Consider the following 19,729-nt stretch of genomic DNA (forward strand, 5'->3'; position numbering starts at 1 on the left):
TCTGATTTAACTAAAGCGGAATGGCATTTCCGTTTTGATTTAGGTAAATCTGAATGGAAATGACAACAAATATTTTTACAAACGGCGCCCCATATGTGTCATCACCATGATTTATGTAAATATGCGCCATGATTTGAACATTAATAACTTTTCTAAATCTGAGAAATCTCTTAGACACAAATTAAAAAATATTTGGCATATTTTCGATGTAAGAACGTCGGAAAAAGACCTTGATTAAACTTTGCCCGTCAACTTTGAAATATGTTTCTTTTTTGTTCATTGTCTATAATGTCCTTACATTATTCCTTATATTTCGATGCATAGACACTAGGCAAGACTGTTCTACTAATCTAAGATACTCACAATATTACCTTTTACTAAATTCGTATTTTAGACAATTATAGCTTCTTTGTCTGCTTTCTACTTGCAAGCAATTGTGCAATAAAGCAAAAGAAACAACATTGCTACAGGTACAATATGTGTCAGCTTACACCGAAAGTCTTAGTCTTTGAGGTAGAACAAATAATTTGCTGAAAGTTTATTTGCCAATAAACCTGTAGAGATGGGTATTTCTACCTTCTCGTTTTACAACCTGCTTGGACAATAGTCTGGCTCTTAATAGTAGTCACACAAAGAACAGAATGCGTGTTTGCCTTGTCGCAAAAAAAACTGACAAAACGGATAAGTGAAATTGGGCCGTGTGACATATTTGGCGAATAGCTCTTTGATTTTAATTTTACACAGGTCTATTTACAATATGACAACATATCATTTGCTGATATCCAACATTGAAACTAAAAGGTATGCATTTCAATTGATCTGATTTTATGTTGACTTTTGCTCTTTGTATCATTAACATCCAGCTTGAGACTGAGAAAAAAAGCGTCTTGCTGTGGTATTTGGTAAGTAAAGTATTGTTGTGCAACTACTCAGTACACGTATTTCTCTTCTCACAAGCAGTACAGACAGCAGAAATAATCCACAAGTGACAGAAAGTGCTCGTTACTACGAATTACACCTTACAAAGTATTGTGTCGAAATCGTAACGGTTCCCTTTACCCTTTTCTAGTCTCAATATTTTATTACTAAGATACGTCTGTAGTCTGAATCCTTTTTGATCTTATTTCGTTTAATTCTGCTGAGATGACTTTAACAAAATATTACAAATATAGCAGTGCCAAGTCACACAATGGATAAGAAGTTGTGTAATTCTGCCGTCTTTTGGAAAAACCTAGTAACCGACATATTTTTCAAAATGCGTTTTTTTAGTGGAATGGTTACTTAATGTTGGCTAGTTTTCTGTGTTAAAATTTGGAATTTGAAAGATATCTAGTTGTCGATATATTTACGGTTAAAAAAACCTAGTAAGTGAAACACAACGCTAAAAGTATTTGGCAAAACCTAGTATTGCTGTTTGACCAATCATGACGGTCGAGTTCGTCACGTGACAACTTTTTTCTGACAGCTGCTTGTTGTCGCCTTGTTTACTTATCTATTGACATTGTGATTCAGTTTTGTTTGCCATTAAGTAAATACCGGTATTTTAAGTTTGTTTAGCTGTAACTATACCATCCAGTTTCAGTGTTTGTTTAATATGGCTACCACAAGAGGAAAACTAATCTTGGCCCTTAAAAAAAACAAAGAATGAAGCTCCAGTTTCCAGTAAGTTTGGATTAATAAACTTGCTTGCCAGGTTACACTTCTGAAGGCATTAAGGTAGAAATTTAAGTTGAGATTAGAAACACATTGTTAATGACTAAGAGAATAAAAGTTTGAAATATTATAGTTCATGTAAGTACACTTTGATTTCAGCACTATAACCAGGGTTGCCATACCGTCTTTATTTATAAGATTTGTCCTTATTTTGAAGGTCTGTGTCTTAGAAAAGTTCATTGTCCTTATTTCTAAGAAATGTCCTATTTTTAAGAAATGTCCTACATTGCACATGATGTGTCATGGCCCATAAAAATGCAAAGATTTGTTCAAAAACGTTGGTTTCGTTTCGTATGACAATTATATTTTTCGGTTGTCCTTTTTTTTGGTTTCAAGTCGATGGCAACCCTGACCATAACCATAAGCAAAAAATAACACATAGATTTGGCTCAGAAACAGGTTATTGTGCTGAAATTAAAACCGCAAGTGTGGATGATATTAATCATAACGTGAGTAGTTGTTGTCATTTGTAGTCTTATCTGACATGACAACTGAGCATCATTCAACTCATCAAATGATCAGGATTCAAAACTATTTCAGCTCCAAAATGACAGTTTTTGGTTAGGAAGAATTGTGCCACTGGACCAAGATTCAGATAGTTTAACCAAAGAAAATCCATATGTTACAATTTCATCTAAGCTTGAAAGTTTACATGCTGAACCTTATTACAGGTATTTTTCTTTCACGCTTGAAACCTTGCATGATGTTAATTTATGTTGTTAAAAGTTAATGATGATTTTTAGCTGATAAAATATAAATGTTCACAAACAGATAAACATAATCATTTAGGTTTGCTCATCTCAAAGTTAACCATTCCAATGTTTTATTAATATTGATAAGTTTTCATGTCTAAAAATATTATAAAAACTGCTGGTCGCAGGACTTCGCTGGAAGAAGGAAATTCATGAAGGGCACTATTCATAAAACTGCAATGTTGGAGCAAAGATATCATGCCATTTGCTGCATGAACTGCCTGGCTGCTGTGGTGCCAAGCTCACAGTTTGCAAAGTGTTTTATATGAACAAATTTGGGAATAAAAACTGATTGTTTATTACTGAATATTCGAAATGGTGCAAATATGGATTGATAGTGTCTTTTTCCTTTCTTTTTGACTAGTTTTGTAAATATATGACAATTTAATAATAAAAAAAGAATATTGATAAAACTTTTTTGAGGCAAACAAGTCTTTTTTCCAAAATTACTGAAAGCTGCATGGAGCTTTATTCTTTTTTTCTTTCTTTAAAAGGTCCAAGATTAGCTTTCCTTGTGTGGTAGCCATACTAAACAAACAATGAAACTAGATTTTGTAGTTTAACAAACTATATTTACCAGTTTTGTGACAACATGCTGTTATAAGAAAAAATGACAAGTATATAGTAAATCTGTAAATAAAATATACATAAAAAAGCTACCTTTGTAGATGTTATATGTTTTTATTTGTCATGTAAAAACATTTTTTTGGGTGTCATTCAATTGATGGTTAAACTGCTTGATGTTTTCATGTTAGACTTTTGTAGCATGGTAAGTTAACCACATCAAGAACTCACAAAAGTTTATGACATGTTTTGTAAAAGTATCTTTGCCATGTGCTTGTGTTGTTGTTGAACAAATATACTTTGTATTGGTCTTCAGCACTAGCATGTTGCTATTGCTAATAAAAGGTTTTTGACTGAAAATTTGTACTCCAGTATTCTTCAAACAGCTTGAAAAATGGTGACTTAAATGTAATAACAAAGTTTATGAAAAAAATAAAAAGCTTCTGTTTGATTTGTGAGGGCGATAAAGCAAAAAAATCCATGTATTGTTCTGAGCCTAGACTTTTCCAAATTTTATTTTAGTTAGTTTTGCATTTCTTATCCGGTAAAACCTAGTATATCGTTTTTTCATGGATAATAAACAAACTAACAATATGTCGTGAACCGTAGATATGCCAAAAATTTTTTACTGTAACATGTTTGTGAAAAACACCAAACAGGTAGACAAAAAAAGTATTTTTGGATGCTAACCAACATCAAACGCGTTTTGTGCTTTTTCTCGAAAACTTGAAAATTGCAGTTACTAGGTTTTACCAAACGACGGCAGAATTGTAGACAATATCCTAAAAGTTTCTCACAGTTCATTTCAGTTAGAATTCTTAATTACTGATGTCTTTCAATCTTTTCTTGCATTTCCTATTTAAATTGAAAGGTATTCACATTTCTTAACATGTGTGCATATTTTAACAAAAGGTGAATTGGATTAAACTAATAAATACACAACGCATATCATCTCTTCAAATCACTTAATCTTATATCATGCAAAGAAATACATTTATTGACTGTTTTAAATGACTGCTGACCCATCGTTTTCAAATGCTAAACAGAAAGTAATGTACATCACGTTTAAGTGATTTCAACGGTATAAAAGGGTCGTTATCACAAATGATGTACAATAAAAGGTTGTCCAATGTTTGTTAAAGTCGTAAAAATCTCCGCACTTAATATTTTGCTGTTTCGCGTTGAGTTTTATGTATGAATTGTGCAATACAAACCTAAATTAGTTAAAACCAGTCTAGTAATCCTGCTAATGTGGTTAAATCCAGGTGTTCGTAACATTGTGTTTTAGAATATATATATTACACAAACGCTTGCCACTGATCAACTTTTCAAATGCAAAGAACTTACATATAGCAAACACAAAAAGTAGAATCTATTGGTGTGTGATCGTATGACTGTTTTAACAACATTGTTTTAAGTAAATAGACTGTTGCTGCCAGACAAATTTGTAGAACTTCCGATAGCTGCCACTGCGTTTTTTGTGTTTTATCTCCCTTGTTGCTTTATAACAACTTTGTTTTTTTAATTTATGTAACTGATGAAGGTGTCTCGTATCATCGAAACGTCGGCATATTATAATAAAAACTGCTGGAAGAGCTACAAATTTGTTAAGTGTTTTATCAGGCATTTAGGTATATAATAAAACATTGTTGCTATTTAAAACTGTTCAGAATATCCTTCTACCTGCAACCGATATAACTACGTCAATAATTAAAAAATTTGACGTAGTCGTAATATTCTATGCAACACTAAGCTTTATGCTCAAAGGAACCTGCTCAACGTCGCAGTTGAGTCTGTCCTACTTGGATGACGTTTTTTAAGATATTTGCAAATGATTCCTGAAGGAAAGATATTGATCTTGAATTATCAGCTTGACGACCAAGCGTCCTGAGATATTTTACAAGTAAAGTTTATGATTTCGATTCTTCATGTAGGCAGGCAGTACTGTTTCAAAACTAATACTGTTACATGTTTAACTTTATTACTAATTGATCAGGCTGTTTTATTGCATGAGTTGCAGCTTTTTTTGCATGAGTTGCAGCAGTTAATTGCATGCAAAAAAGCGTTTCTGTGGGTGCATCTAAAATATACAGGATCACTTGGTTCACTTGGATCGTTTGGATCGCTTGGATCGCTTGGATCGCTTGGATCGCTTGGATCACTTGGATCGCTTGGTGCATTATTCACACAGCTTGGAGCACCTTTATTTCACTTGGTGCACCTTTATATCACTTAGTGCATCTCAACATACTTTTGAGCACCATAAGCTCCACCAAGCGATATAAGGGTGCACCAAGCGACGTTAAGGTGCACCAAGCGACGCTAAGGTGCACTAAGCGATATAAAGGTGCACCAAGCGATATAAAGGTGCACCAAGTGATATAAAGGCGCACCAAGGGATATAAAAGTGCACCAAGTGATGCTAAGGTACACCAAGTGATGCTAAGGTGCGCCAAGCGATACAAAGTTGCACCGAGTGATAAAAAGGTGCACAAAGTAATGCTAAGATGCACCAAGCGATACAAAGGTGCACCTAGTTATACAAAGGCGCATCCAGCGATATAAAGGCGCACCAAGCGATGTAAAGTTGCACCAAGTGATATAAAGGTGCACCAAGTCATGCTATGGTGCACCAAACGATACAAAGGTGCACCAAGTGATACAAAGGAGCACCAAGTGATACAAAGGTGCACCAAGCGATATAAAGGTGCACCAAGTGATATAAAGGTGCACCAAGCGCTATAAAGGAACACCAAGCGGTATAAAGGCGCACCAAGCTATATAAAGTTGCACCTAGTTATTTAAAGGCGCATCAAGCGATATAAAGGTGTACCAAGCGAAATAAAGGCACACCTAGTTGTATGAAGGTGCACCAAGCGATATGAAGGTGCACCAAGCGATGTTAAGGTGAATCAAGCGATGTTAAGGTGCACCAAGCGATATAAAGGCACACCTAGTTATTTAAATGCGCATCCAGCGAAAAAAAGGCGCAGCAAGCGATATAAAGGTGCACCAAACGATATCATGGCGCACCAAGCGATATAAAGGTGCACCAAGCGAAATAAATGCACCAAGTGATAAAAAGGTGCACCAAGCGATATGAAGGTCCTCCTAGCCATGCTAAGGTGCACTAAGCGATATAAAGGTACACCTAGTTATATAAAGGCGCATCCAGCGATATAAAGGTGCACCAAGCGAAATAAAGGTGCATCAAACGATATAATGGTGCACCAAGCGATATAAAGGTGCACCAAGCGAAATTAAGGTGCAGTAAGCGATATAAAGGTGCACCAAACGATATAATGGTGCACCAAGCGATATAAAGGTGCACCAAGTGATATAATGTTGCACCAAGCGGTGTTAAGGTGGAACACGCGATATAAAGGTTGCACCAAGCGATCCAAGTGATCTAAGTGATCCAAGCGGTGAACCAAGCGATCAAAGTGATCCAAGCGATCCTGTATATTTTAGATGCACTGCGTTTCAGTCGATTTTACGAAATGATGTAAAGTGTAGTAATTTACGTGTTAGAAAGCCGCGTTTAGTAATTATCCAACAATTGTAACCGCCACTGTTAAGGGCCCCACAACGCTTTAACGTTGCGAATCTATTTCCGTCTTGGTGATTGTATTAGTGTTATTGTGTCGCTATAACCAAGAGAAATAAACTTAACTGAATGTTCAACACAATCGGCCTTTAATAATTTAAAAACAAAACAAAGGATACTGACAAACGCAACAAAACATACCGTTATGCAACAATGCATGATGTAGTGATTTAACATGAACACAAATCAATTGATAGCCGATTAGCAAACACATTAGAAATTATTCCAATAGTGAGTTTTGTATTCACAACCAAGCACAAATCAAACAACGTCCATAAAGGCAATATCGATAAAGAACAGAATCAAGTATCACTAATCAATACGAGTAATTGATATCTTGGGTTTGTATCCGCAGATTGAACAAACTAGTAAAGTGATAAATCTATTAGACATTGCATAGAATAAAATCTCATTTATCGATAAAATATCATAATTGTCGAATCCAAATCTTTCTGTGAATGAGCATAATCAACTGGAGTCGTTTTGTTCAACGAGGTACCTGGTAATCCGTTCCAATCTGCATTGATTAAAAACAAAATTACAATAAAATAAATAATATGGAGAACAGTCTGATAGTATACTTGTAAAATCATTGCAGTCATCCAAGTAGGAAGAATTTGGATTGTTCATTCCACCAATACAAACAAATTCACTTCGCCAATCGTTTACTCTAAAAATATGATTTCAAATATGCAATGACAAAACCTACTGAACTCAAAACATTTTATTGTCTCTTTTTATAGTTAACAAATTAATGTAGTGTTGTAGCGACCTCACTACCGTGTTCGCTCATGCGCATCTAAGTGTGCTATTTGCCTTTTTCTTTTATCGCCATTGCCTCTTTATAAACGCCGATTTCGCGTTGCTCTATCTCTTTCACGTTTCCAACATGACTCGGACATGGCGCCGCTGCTCAATAAAGCTTCGACCGCTTAACTGGTGACCCCGCGACTCTCAAATGGACTTTGAAGGTCATGGAACACGCTGTCTGTCTCAAACTTTCCACGTGTTCGCTAACTCAGCCACGTGGTTTGCTTCAAGTACGAGCTCGGTTCCAAGATGTGGCAGATAAAACAGAGTTTATTCACGTCGACGCAACGTTGGAACTACATCTCAGCACATTGGAACAACGTACAGCAGTGTTACTATTTTTTGTTGGAACGGCACCTGCAACAGATGTGTATCAACGCCGACTTCAAGCACTTGCGATTTCCTGGCATAAACAAGCAGCGCGACTCATGCACGTGCCTCTGGACATTTGATTTGTTTGGACGGCAGCTTGCAACAGTTGAGTACAGCACACGCACAACGCTTGCTTCAATCGATTGCTCTACCCGGCACAACCGTGCAGCGCGACTCCTGCACTTGCCTCGGGATATTCGATTTGTTTTGCCCGATGAAGAGCCGACTGATAAATCATTCGAAATGTAAACTTGGTTAAAAAACATACATTTGCTGGTTTAAACTACTCACAAAATTGATCCGATTCTGAAACAATTTCCAATATTTTGTGGGTGACAGCGTTCATTTCTATCTCAAGTATCAATTCTACACCTACCCTGAAAATATGTGCTCAATTCGATTTTAAAATTAAAGCGTAAAACTAACCAATATCAACTTTTATTTAGTTTACCATGAAATCATTGTGTAACCGAAAAGTGTATTGGACACAGGATCAGTAATTCCCCACGAAAAATAATAGTCTTCTGGACCATATCGTAACCGACATTTATTGGTGGCATATCAGATGATTTCCAATTCTGCAAAATTCACAGCAACAAAGTTTTTATAGCTGAACTATTGGAATTTTCTTTTAACAAATTTCTCTTTCACATAAATCCTGGATTTACAAAGATTTCCGTTTGGTTAAAGGCTATAAATATTTCATAAGCCAAAATAATTTCGATTAAATGACGCGATAGTTATTGACGTACCAATATACCACGCAAACAAATTTACCTGAAAGTTATTGACGTAAAACCAAACATCACACAAACTGGCATACATCAACCCATATCTACAATTTGCGTCATAGTGTAAAAAGAAATTGTTGAGAGTGTGATTTCCACTGTATCTAGCCCATGATTCCGTATTTGGTCGACGTGAATACAACTAGAATTTTCAGTAACGAAGCATCAATTTAAATTTTAAAATATTTCTGAGATATTAACTTACATGAAAAGTTTCCCACAGTAAACAAGACAAAGAATGGGTGAACTTTACGGCTTGAATATATTATGTTACTACTATCACATCTATACATTTAAAAGGAAAGTTATATTGAGAAGTGCAAAACTATTTCACTTGTTGATTTACCCACAACTTTGCCCATAATACACTTTGGAATCGTGACAGTTATTTTCAACGCCGAATGAACAAAAATATCCCCCTGTATTAAAGGTGATCTGGATCGAATTTTTTTAATCACAATTTTGTGAAAGTTGTGCAATCACAATGACCTACCCCCATGCCGTAATCTGCATACAAATTACTATCATACATCAAATAAGGAGAAGTACCGTAGTCATAAAAATAGAAATCAGTGACCAAACTTGTGATTTCTGTTGATTTGGCCGCAAGTCGATCCAACATCGAATTCACATCGGGATAAAAAGCTTGCAGTAGAAAACGGATTTAAATGAAGGCAAAAATTAAACACTTTTGTGCTTAAAACAACTAGGTTTTTCTAAAAATGATAGTTTCTCAGAAACGTGTATAAAATTTACTATAATGTACAGCAAAACTTTAACTGGGTAACGAATTTCTTTCTTATACCGTGGCAGTCTTATCTTCTAACATCTAAAAAGAATCTTAAAAAACAAATCCGATTGAAATACTTTTAACGCAGAAAATTGGAGTATACTTGGAAGGTTGACTTAAAGGATTGCCTTCGTGGGTTCGAATTATACCTCATGCGAGCCGATGCCTCGTGAATGCACAATATTTGCGATTATTTTTTTAATAATTCCCATCAACGTGGGAAAGTGACTGTAAAAAAACCAAACACAAAAAAAGTTTTTCTTACCATCAGCTTGTTTAAGTGAATAATGGTATTTAAAAATTTTGTACAAATTTCCCCCATAATTTTGCATAAATCCGTTTACTGTTTGGTATTGCAGAAAACTCTGCTCTCTGCTGACCTCTAGTGGTGTGTAGTTTGAAACATGACGTACCATAATGTCCTTTCCCTTCAAAATCGTACTGATATAATTTACTGGAAAACTTTATCTAAACTATATTCACCTTGTATTCGAAATAAGCTTGACTTTTGAAATCTGATCTTGTGCAATTTTCAAATGTACCAAATATGTTTGTGTTTACCCAATTTTGATAATCTTAAAGTAAAAATGCAATGGGTATATTGTTAGTTAATGTCAGATAATATAGTCTACCTGACACATTCTGATTATTTGTTGACGTCGTTAGAAACCACAAATCATCATAAGATTCAGTTATATTGAAATTGTCGTTGATTGTGGCCGCGAGAATCCATCCACCACCAACAGCTATCATGTCACAGTAAACCTAAATACAAGAGACGTTTAAGGCCAGAAAATTTAAATCTAAAAGTAAATGTTTTGTATTTTGGGCATTTTTATAGAACAATACAACCGTTTAATTCGATTTGCTTCACAACTAAACACTTGAAACACAATTTACAACGATTATGCGTACCAATTAATATGATTAATAAAGTACCTCAAACGTTGTAAGTGACGGTTGTATGACGTAAATTCCATCTTGATAACCAGCATCTCTCAGTTCAACACATGAACGGGCAGGATTAGGGAAAGTACCAAGTGGTGGTTTTGTTACGATGGATACCGTCGTGTTTAATTTTGATTGTTCAGTTGTCTTCGGTACTGCGTAAATAAAATAGCTATGTAACAGTGATTGTGATTGCCATTAAAGAAATTGTGTCACCAAAATGGAGTAATTTTGTGGGAAACATTTCCCTTTCATCATAAACCCTAATAAAAAATAATATAAATTTTAAACTTCATGTGCATATGCATGGTTTGGTTAATATTTCGTGTTATGAAAGCTTATTATCCCATCCGAACCTAATTGCATTTTTGAGACTCTTTAATGTTTTCCAAAAAGTAACATAATAACGCCAAAATCTTAGATCAGACAAAATGCTCACTTAGTTGTTTAGCAGCAAAGCAAATAATGTAGTTAATCTATTAAGTATGAATTGCTTTTGAATCCGTAAAGCAAACTCAAAAGAATTCCAAAAACAATTTTATGTTGTTCAACTTACTTGATGAAATTTCTCCATTACCATTCTGTAACAATCATAAACGTGATAAGAGTTAAGGTTCAAGAAGCAACATCAGATTAGATCGGTCTGTTTAAATTTACGAACCTGGTCTTTTGTAAAATTAAGAATTCCGAGAACTAGTCCCGAAGCAGCCACGATTATAAGCACACACATCAAGAATATAATCACAAGCGACAACCTTTGAACTTTTGAAGACTTTTCGAGAGACGGATTTGCAACGATATCTACATATTAGGCATTATTTTCTTGCACATCCTTAACTTGACATGAAAATTACAACAACAACAAAAAACATACAAAATTGTGGAAATACAATGCTATAGTTTAGCATCTAGTTTGAAACTGCTAGACTTGTTTTGAAGTAGTAGTGTGTACTCAGTTATGATGTGAACTGATAATTAGTACACAAACGTATATGTTTGCTGCTAAGCGAATTGCAACTAATTCTATTTACGAGCCCAGAAAGACGAAAATATACTTACCAACTGTTGGACTCTCCCGTCCAATATTTTCTTCATACACAGTTGCAGTAGGATCTGAGTTAAAAAAAAAACACGTAATTGGACGTTGGTTGCAACAAAAAATTCAGACAACTTCTTGCAGAGCTGAACCGAGCAGTTAAACCAAACATTTACCCGGTTTCCTTGAATCAGTTGTAGGGTGCCGAAGTTGTCCTTCAAACTCGATGCTTTCGTAAATTCTTGCATCGCTATTTGCGTAAGTACGGGGCATTTTTAATCTCTGCAGAATTTGCAAAGAATTTATATTTTTTGATCCTAAAGCATTTAATCTAAATATTAAACCTGTTATGGATAGCATACACATTTTATTTTGTTATTTAGTATTTTATTAACACATTTTTGTCAGCCAAGACGTGTTTTATTAATATATGTATGTGTCGGGTTTACAGAGTATGACAGCGAGTTTCTTGACCCGTTCCTTTTCTCTAACCTATGTTACCACATATTCTTGTTTAAGCCCAGTTCACTTGCAAGCAAATAACAACCTTGGATTACACTTGCAAACACATAACACATTCTTAACCCATTTTTTGTCTGTTACAATGACTTGCTGCATATAAGTATGTTACGATGACTTGCTGCATAAAAGTCTGTTACGATGGCTTGCTGCATTGACCAAAGACACATTGTACCAGCCACCAACATCAACTAACGTGTACTAGCCTAAACAGAAAGTAGCGTAGGTCAGAATCTTATTGTTTGAACGTCCGATAAGCTGATTTCGTTATCAGGAAACACGTACGTTATCACCAACCGCATATTTGTTCAAATATGTAAGTTTACTGAAGTGACCTAATGCTTTTTAAAATGGTTCTTGTACAAATATTAATTGCTGTACGGCGTTATGGTTCTCTCTCACCGCAATGTGATTTTGATAACATACACGTTGTGTTTGTATCATTTCTATTCCGGTAATAATTGTTTGTTTTTGTAGATAATTTTATTTACATTTTACTCTCAACTTTAACTTTACAGTGTCTATTGATTGCCAATTGATTTAGATTTCGCCCAGTTGACAACCGAAAAAATAATTTTCCATGCGAAAGTAAACATTTTTGAACAAATCTTTGAATTTGTACGAGCCATGACATAATATTTGCAATATTTTGGCCAGAAACAATCTGTTCCAGCAACTTGTTATTGTTAGAAAATACTACGTGCCTCCAACAACAGGCGGGGTCTAGGTTCACTTCTATACTTGTAGCAGGGACTTGACTACAGTAATTGTTGAAAATAAGACAAAATAAGGACTACAGTTAAAAATAAGGACATTTCTTAGAAATAAGGACAATGAACTTTTCTAAGACATAGCCCTTCAAAATAAGGACGGTATGGCAACCCTGGATATACCGAAGCGGTAAGTCATGTGACACCTTTAGCAAAATTTAACAGTTTTAGTCTGAGAGATAGAGCTCAACTTATATTGCAGCATAATGATGCAAAAAGTTACATCATAACAACAATGTAAATATTTAAACGTTTGCGTTTGTATACAAAACCTGTTTAAATAAGCAATGAAAGAGAATTGATAAAAAAGCAGTTTGAAAAAAAATGTTTATTCACATTAAACTTGATTTCACTAAAATGAATTAAAATAGATTGCGCCTTGACTCAAAAAAAAATCAAAACAGCAATGCCAAGTAACGCAACCGTCAAACCTGCTTCATTGGAGACTATCTCCTAAGTCTTCTCACTGTTCATTTCAGAATTTTCAGTTACTATTGTGTTTCAGTTTTATTTTGAATTTTCGAGGTAGATTGATGGGTATTCCCATACTACCTCACAGGTTTGTCTGTTTGAACATTTTACCCAAGTTTAGTGAAAACTAAAGGTAATTTGGTTAAACTATAAAACACTCAACGCATGTAATTTTTGTATTACCACTTAATCAGTTTCATACCATAACAAAACTTGGATACATATGGAATTCTTTATTAAATGACTCGGAACTGCTGCCTTAACGTGTTACAAATTCTAAACAGAAAGTCATCTACATTACGTACAATGTCTTTATTGTTGTTGAATCCAAGTAAAAAATCATTGTTTCGACCACATGAAATACAAACAGCATTAAACGAGAACATCCACAATGCTGAAGCCTACCACAATGTATCAGACCAAGTAAACTTTTCAATGAACATCACATCGGTAAAGTTATAAAGTTTTGTTGTGAGTCAACAAGTGTATTTTCAAACTTGAAAATTTCACAAACATCACATCGATTAACCTTCTTTTTAGTGTGAGTCATAATGTGTGTTTTAAAATTTTCAGACCAGGCAAATGTTTTATTACGAACATCGCATCGACGAGGATTCACTTCAGTGTGGGTCAACATGTGTCTTTTCAAATTCAAAATGATACTAAAATTCTTTTCACAAACATCACATCGATGAGGTTTCTCTTTGGTATGAGACAACATGTGTCTTTTCAAACTTCCAAACTTGATAAATGTTTTATCACAAGTGTCACATCGAACCGGTCTCTCTTTAGTGTGGGTCAACATGTGTGTGTTCAAATGTGAAATGACACTGAAACTCTTTTCACAAACATCACATCGATGAGGTTTCTCTTTTGTGTGGGTTAACATAGGTGTTTTTAAATAGGAAATATACTTGAATTTTTTTTCACAAACATCACATCGATGAGGTTTCGCTTTAGTGTGAATCAACATCAGTCTTTTCAAACTGCCACTTTGGGTAAATCTTTTATCACAAAAATCACAGCAATGACGTTTCTCTTTAGTATGAGTCAACATGTGTGCTTTCAATTGAAACAAGATGTTAGTATTTTTACTTAGTTTTGCATCAGTTTGAAACAGTGGAATATTACGTTTAAATTTTTTTGACACAATTTTATTTCAACAAACTTACTCCGTCCCAGAACGTAGAGGCAAAGATGTATTTTCGTCATACCACAAATGTCCAACCACATGGGTGAAGGTAAAATACACTGTACAAAACTACCCTGATGTAGTGACCGAAATGCGAAACACAGTTAACATATCAAACAAACGCATACACTTGATACACTTGTACAAACTTGTATGCTATAGAGTCGAACCTAAAACGCAGGCTACTACGAAGTGAGGGCTTTTATGTAAATAGTTTAACCTCAGTCTAACTGTTCGAAATGTATTTATCTTTCAGATTGGTACACACTTGATGCTGATTTAAATTGAAGAAAAGCAATGGGTATCGAACACTTCGTATAGGGTGGTGTAGAGATACGAACTTTTCTTTGGTAATTAAAAAAATGAATTTGAATTTTGGGAGAAAAAATAGTATGATAAAAAAACACATACTCATTTAACAAAACACGGGTTGAAATGTTCTAATTCGAAGATTAGAACACAATTAAAAAATATAAATCAGGTAATTTGAAATGTACAATGATAACCACAATAATAAAGCCATTAAAACTATTTACAATTTTCAATTTATCGTATTTATCGATAAAATATCATAATTGTTGAATCCAGATCTCTCTTAGAATGAGCATAATCAACTGGGGTAATGTATTGGACTTCAGTGTTCGGTAATCCGTTCCAATCTTGGTTTAATTAAAAAAAACAATTAAAAATTGTTTTGACGCACAAAATAATAATTTACTTGTAAAATCATTGCAGTCATCCAAGTAGGGAGAATCTGGATTCTTCATTCCTCCAATGCACACATATTCGCTTCGCCAATCGTTCACTCTAAACAATTTCAGGATTTTGTGAGTATAGGTACCAAATGTGAACACCTTAAGTTTAATTCGTTTACTATAGAACATTGGTCCGCAAATACTTTTTGGAGCGACCCAACAAAAATTGCTCTAAATTCTTGCGACCCAAGAATTTTGTTAGCATGTAAGTTTGTGGAAAATACTAAACATGCTATTGTCAGTTGCTATTTTCACATAGAACAGTAGGTAAACGAACGAATCTATTTTAACAAATCAATTCGAGGTTTATTTTGAGATACGGCAAGCCGAAGATCGTCCTATACTTCTAGTCTTGATCTGTATTTGCTTTTAATATAAAAAAGTGCAGAAAACGCTTGACTGCTTGCACAGGTGCGCTTCACTTATTGCATTGTAACATAGATTATATGTAACAGGTACGTAGTCATATGTAACTATGCAAAAATAATTAGGAGGTTCAAAAAGCTAAAGGTTATTACTATAGATGCAATGCTTATATTCATGGAAAGTTTAAAATGTGTCGCGACCCAGACTAAAAGGTCTCGCGTTCCATTATTTGCGGACCGCTGCTATAGAATACTGTATTTGTTGACAGTTAAATGTACAAAAACAAAGACTTACTTAACTGCAGGACACATTGCGTAGACGCTTCCACTTCTTCCATAAGCACGAAACTGAACAAAACCGGTTGGTAGAGGTTTTACACTTGGTGGCAGCATCGAGTTAAGCACTAAATCGTTCCCGATAGAAAATTGAACTGGTACTGAAAGTACGTCATCATATGAGCAATCCGGGCCTACAACACCAAGGTTACAACAATAGTTTGACATTGACAGTATTGCAATAACCAGACGACTGGTTTGGAACAGTATAAATTGCATCAGTGTTGAATGTTGCAAACGTGTATGTATACATTTCTGTTGACAAAACAAATTACTTTGTGATGGAGTGGTGTCAAAATGTTTTACTTACAAAAATTTTCAGTTTCTGAAATAATTTCCAACATTTTGTGAGTAAAAGCGTTGATCTCAGGTTCAGGTATCAAAGTAGCATTCTTCCTTAAGAGGAAATTCAAATATAACCAAAGTTGCGATGTCTGTGTTACTAATATCACTTTACAGTTTACCTTGAAATCATTGTGTAACCAAAAAGTGTGTTAGATGGAGTTTCGTAAACTCTCCATCCAAAATGATAAACTCTTGAGTTTGATACATTTATCGGTTTTGTAATAGGCATTCCGGAAGAATTCCAATCCTGTGTGACAAACAACAAGTTATGATGTTGCGTTGTTATGACTGTTAGATTTTATTACAGTGCATTAATTAAGAACATGGCATTTAATATTCAGTGAAACAACCGAAAGGGTAAAATATTTCATGTAATTTTGTTGGTCAACAGCAAGAGTCTGTATATTGTCGAAATATATTAGCGCAAAAGCATAAAAAAGTCCAACGTGACAAGCCCAACGTACCTTAATATTAATGACGTAAAACCAAATATCACACAAGCTGGCATAGAGAGTCCCATATCTACATTGTGCTTCATAATGTAAAAAGAAATTGTTGAGAGCGTGACTGCCTTTGTACAAATGTATAGCATCTGTATCCGGGCGATGCGATTGTGCCTGAACAGATCAAGCACATAAATATAATATTGACAAACCGTTAGTGCGGTATTTCCTTACATCAAGATGCATATCAAAGCAGCGCTCAAAGTTTCCCACTGCAAACAAGGCAAAGTATGGATGCATTTTTCGGTTTGAGCGAATCATATTGCCGAGATCACACCTTTTTTGTGCACAAAAATAACAACTTGATTAGAAACCGGTAAAAAAGGAAAACCAAAATAATGTTTGACTTACTTATAATCAAACTCATACAGCCAATAGCCGTTACGACAGTTTGTTTGGTAAGATCTTGGATAGCAAGATTGGGTTGTGACAAAGTAAATCTGTGCCAACAGTTTTTATTTGTAATTTACAATAATACGGTCATGCAGATAACTTACCCGCAGTCCATAAGAACTAAACAAATTGGAATCATGCACCTTGTCCGTAACTGTCGCGGTACCATATTTGTAAAAATAGAAGTCCGAAATTAGACTTGTGAGTTCTGTGGATTTTGCAGCAAGGCGATCCAACGTTAAATTCACATTGGGGTAAAAAGCTAAAATATAGAATGTGATAAGTAAATTAAAATAATTCAGAACTGCAATCAAACCAATCATCCACATAATATGACCATTTTGCAACAAGCGTTGACACGGAAGTCAATTAAATCTACTTTGTATGCGTTTGCTCATTCATATGTTTAATGTGCACACACAAAATGACGTTACTACTGCAACTAGAAACAAAATATCGCAAAATTAAGTATCTTACCACTCATTGGATTTAAAGGATAATGATAATTATAAATTTTATGCAAATTCCCTCCGTATTTTTTCATAAAACCGTTTTCAGTTTGATATTGCAGAGAACTCTCTTCTCTGGTGGCCTCTAATGGTGTTTGGTTTGGCACATGACGTATCATAATGTCCTTTCCCTAAAACATTTTCTCAGTTTTACAAAAATAATCGGATTTGTACACCACATAATATTTGCCTGATATTCAGAATATGCGTGACTTTTGAAATCTGATCTTGTGCAATTGTCAAATGATCCGAATGTGTTGGTGTTCATCCAGTTTTGATAATCTGGAATTAAGCAACACACACACAAAAAGAGTTTGAAATGCATAAAAATGTCTTTTTACCCAAGACATTATCTTGATAGCTCGACGTTGTCGAATTTTCCTTTTTAACAGCCTTGTTGAATGTAGCTTTTACTAACTTTATATTTTCGTAGCATTCTTATTTGTGAATTCTAAACATGAAACGTAATCTGCAAATGGCCAATACTCAGGGTTTGATAAACGTGGTTACAAAGCTTCAATCAAGAAAATAAATCGGTTGTAAAATACCTCAAATGATGTCAGCGATGGTTGTATGACGTAGACTCCATCTTTGAACCCAGCGTCTCTCAGTTCAACACAAGTCCGGGCAGGATTGGAGAAAGTACCAAGTAGTGAATTTTTTGACATAGATCCTAAAAAATTAAGAACGTTTAGTTTTTGGCTTCGATTGTGGATTTCGTTAAATCGAATATAATATTCTAATAACTACCCGAAAACGAATGAGAAACGTTAGGATTTTGTTTTAATGTAATGCCATAAAACAAGTTTATCAATACAACCGAAACCTTAAGAACGGACACGAACATTTTGGAAGTAATTTTGAAGTTTAACTTACTGTTTCCTTGATCAATTTCTTCATTTTGTTTCTAAAAGAATTTGCAGTAAGGCTTAGAAAACCACAAACAGAATTACACTTTATCCCTTTTATACAAGCTTACCTGGTCTTTTGTAAAATGCAATATTCCAAAAACTAGAACTAAAACAGCCAGGAATACAATCGCACAAACCAAAACAATGATTACAGTTTTTGAGGATTTTTCTTGACGTTTGTTACTTGGTGGTGCAGTAACAATTTCTGCGTATTATACACAATGAACCTTAAATTTAATTCAACAGAAAAAAAAGCAAATAAGTTACCTAGTTTTTTTTAGATATAAATTCAATTGAATGAAAATTAAACATTCGGCCTAAATAGCTTACGAAATAACCCTAAGTCGTCGTTACTGCTGTTGTGATTTTTTGACAAATTTAAATCGAGCCATTCAAACACTTACTAACCATAATTGTAAACACTTCCAACTCCAGAATTCATTGCAACATATTCATCTGAAAATTAAATATTGATACAAATAGTCACATTAAAAACAACGTTACATGAATTTTATATTTACTTTATTGAGTACAGTTTTTTGAAAAAAGGTTATATTGCTAGATATTAACACAAAAATAATCAAAACGCTTTATGTTAAAAATGGGCACCAAGTAGTCTTGTTCTATAAAAATATGTTGATTGCAACAATCTGCCTGGTATTTAGGAACACTATACACGGACTTGAAAAGTAGTTTAAACACAAACATTACTGTCAAGGTAGTGGCGTATATAGAATACATCGTTCAAACGTTTCGACAATCTCTGTTGTCATCATGTGACTACCTGGTATTGTTCTATTGGTTGCAGCTTGTCGAACTTGACCTAATCCAATATTTTCGTAAGCATTAGCATCATTATTCTTATAAGCATGATTCATGTTTAAATCCTAGCAAAATCTGTCGAACGTAAAACAATTACAGAATTACATCTTTGGACACGTAGTTTAGTTTGGTTTAGTATATATTTCGTCGTGCAATTACTCATTTCACGTTTTGGTATGTAACCGTACAAACTCTTGTCTGGCTGCATTGACTCATGGCTTAACCACCGTATCAGCCAACAACATATGCTAACAAATGCCAGAAAGTTATTCACATCATGTGCAATGTTTGGACAACTTTAAACTGACTGTCGACGTTGTTTTATGTTTTGTTACCACTAATCACGTATACAAATACAAACTTTATGTGTTTTTAGATAAGTGTATCACAACGTTTGTTAAATGCAATCATTGTTTAGCTTTACTCAAATTGTTACGATTTCGCATTTTCAAATGCTA

The 19,729-nt window shown here is 34.4% G+C and overlaps 2 protein-coding genes across 2 annotated transcripts; both read right to left on the reverse strand.

Annotated features, from left to right (window-relative positions):
* Window positions 1-15,743: 15,743 nt before the first annotated feature.
* Window positions 15,744-17,664, reverse strand: LOC145218021 (uncharacterized). Its single transcript, XM_080085419.1, has 8 exons — window positions 17,507-17,664; window positions 17,134-17,291; window positions 16,988-17,076; window positions 16,811-16,913; window positions 16,598-16,750; window positions 16,253-16,380; window positions 16,099-16,184; window positions 15,744-15,922 (listed from the first exon to the last, which is right to left on the reverse strand). Exons 1-8 carry the CDS (start codon window positions 17,655-17,657, stop codon window positions 15,744-15,746), a joined length of 1,047 nt encoding a protein of 348 aa, XP_079941545.1. The 5' UTR covers window positions 17,658-17,664.
* A 644-nt stretch (window positions 17,665-18,308) lies between these two features.
* Window positions 18,309-19,342, reverse strand: LOC145219410 (uncharacterized). Its single transcript, XM_080086777.1, has 5 exons — window positions 19,234-19,342; window positions 18,858-18,905; window positions 18,518-18,654; window positions 18,415-18,445; window positions 18,309-18,364 (listed from the first exon to the last, which is right to left on the reverse strand). The coding sequence occupies exons 1-5, from the start codon at window positions 19,325-19,327 to the stop codon at window positions 18,309-18,311; spliced, it is 366 nt and encodes a 121-aa protein (XP_079942903.1). The 5' UTR covers window positions 19,328-19,342.
* Between the last annotated feature and the right edge of the window lie 387 nt (window positions 19,343-19,729).

The sequence above is a fragment of the Phallusia mammillata genome, chromosome 3 (genome assembly GCF_965637545.1).
Source record: "Phallusia mammillata chromosome 3, kaPhaMamm4.hap1.1, whole genome shotgun sequence".
Taxonomy (NCBI): domain Eukaryota; kingdom Metazoa; phylum Chordata; class Ascidiacea; order Phlebobranchia; family Ascidiidae; genus Phallusia; species Phallusia mammillata.

Bases quoted from the DNA above. Each gene is read 5' to 3' on its own strand.
- LOC145218021 (XM_080085419.1), bottom strand. From the start codon at position 17,657: ATGATACGTCATGTGCCAAACCAAACACCATTAGAGGCCACCAGAGAA. The intron at 16,185-16,252 runs GTAAACTGTAAA...TTTCCTCTTAAG, and splicing joins GGTTACACAATGATTTCAAG to GAAGAATGCTACTTTGATAC. The intron at 15,923-16,098 runs GTAAGTAAAACA...TTGGTGTTGTAG, and splicing joins TTCAGAAACTGAAAATTTTT to GCCCGGATTGCTCATATGAT.
- LOC145219410 (XM_080086777.1), bottom strand. From the start codon at position 19,327: ATGAATCATGCTTATAAGAATAATGATGCTAATGCTTACGAAAATATT. The intron at 18,906-19,233 runs GTAGTCACATGA...TTTAATTTTCAG, and splicing joins AACCAATAGAACAATACCAG to ATGAATATGTTGCAATGAAT. The intron at 18,655-18,857 runs GTTAGTAAGTGT...TATAATACGCAG, and splicing joins TGGAAGTGTTTACAATTATG to AAATTGTTACTGCACCACCA.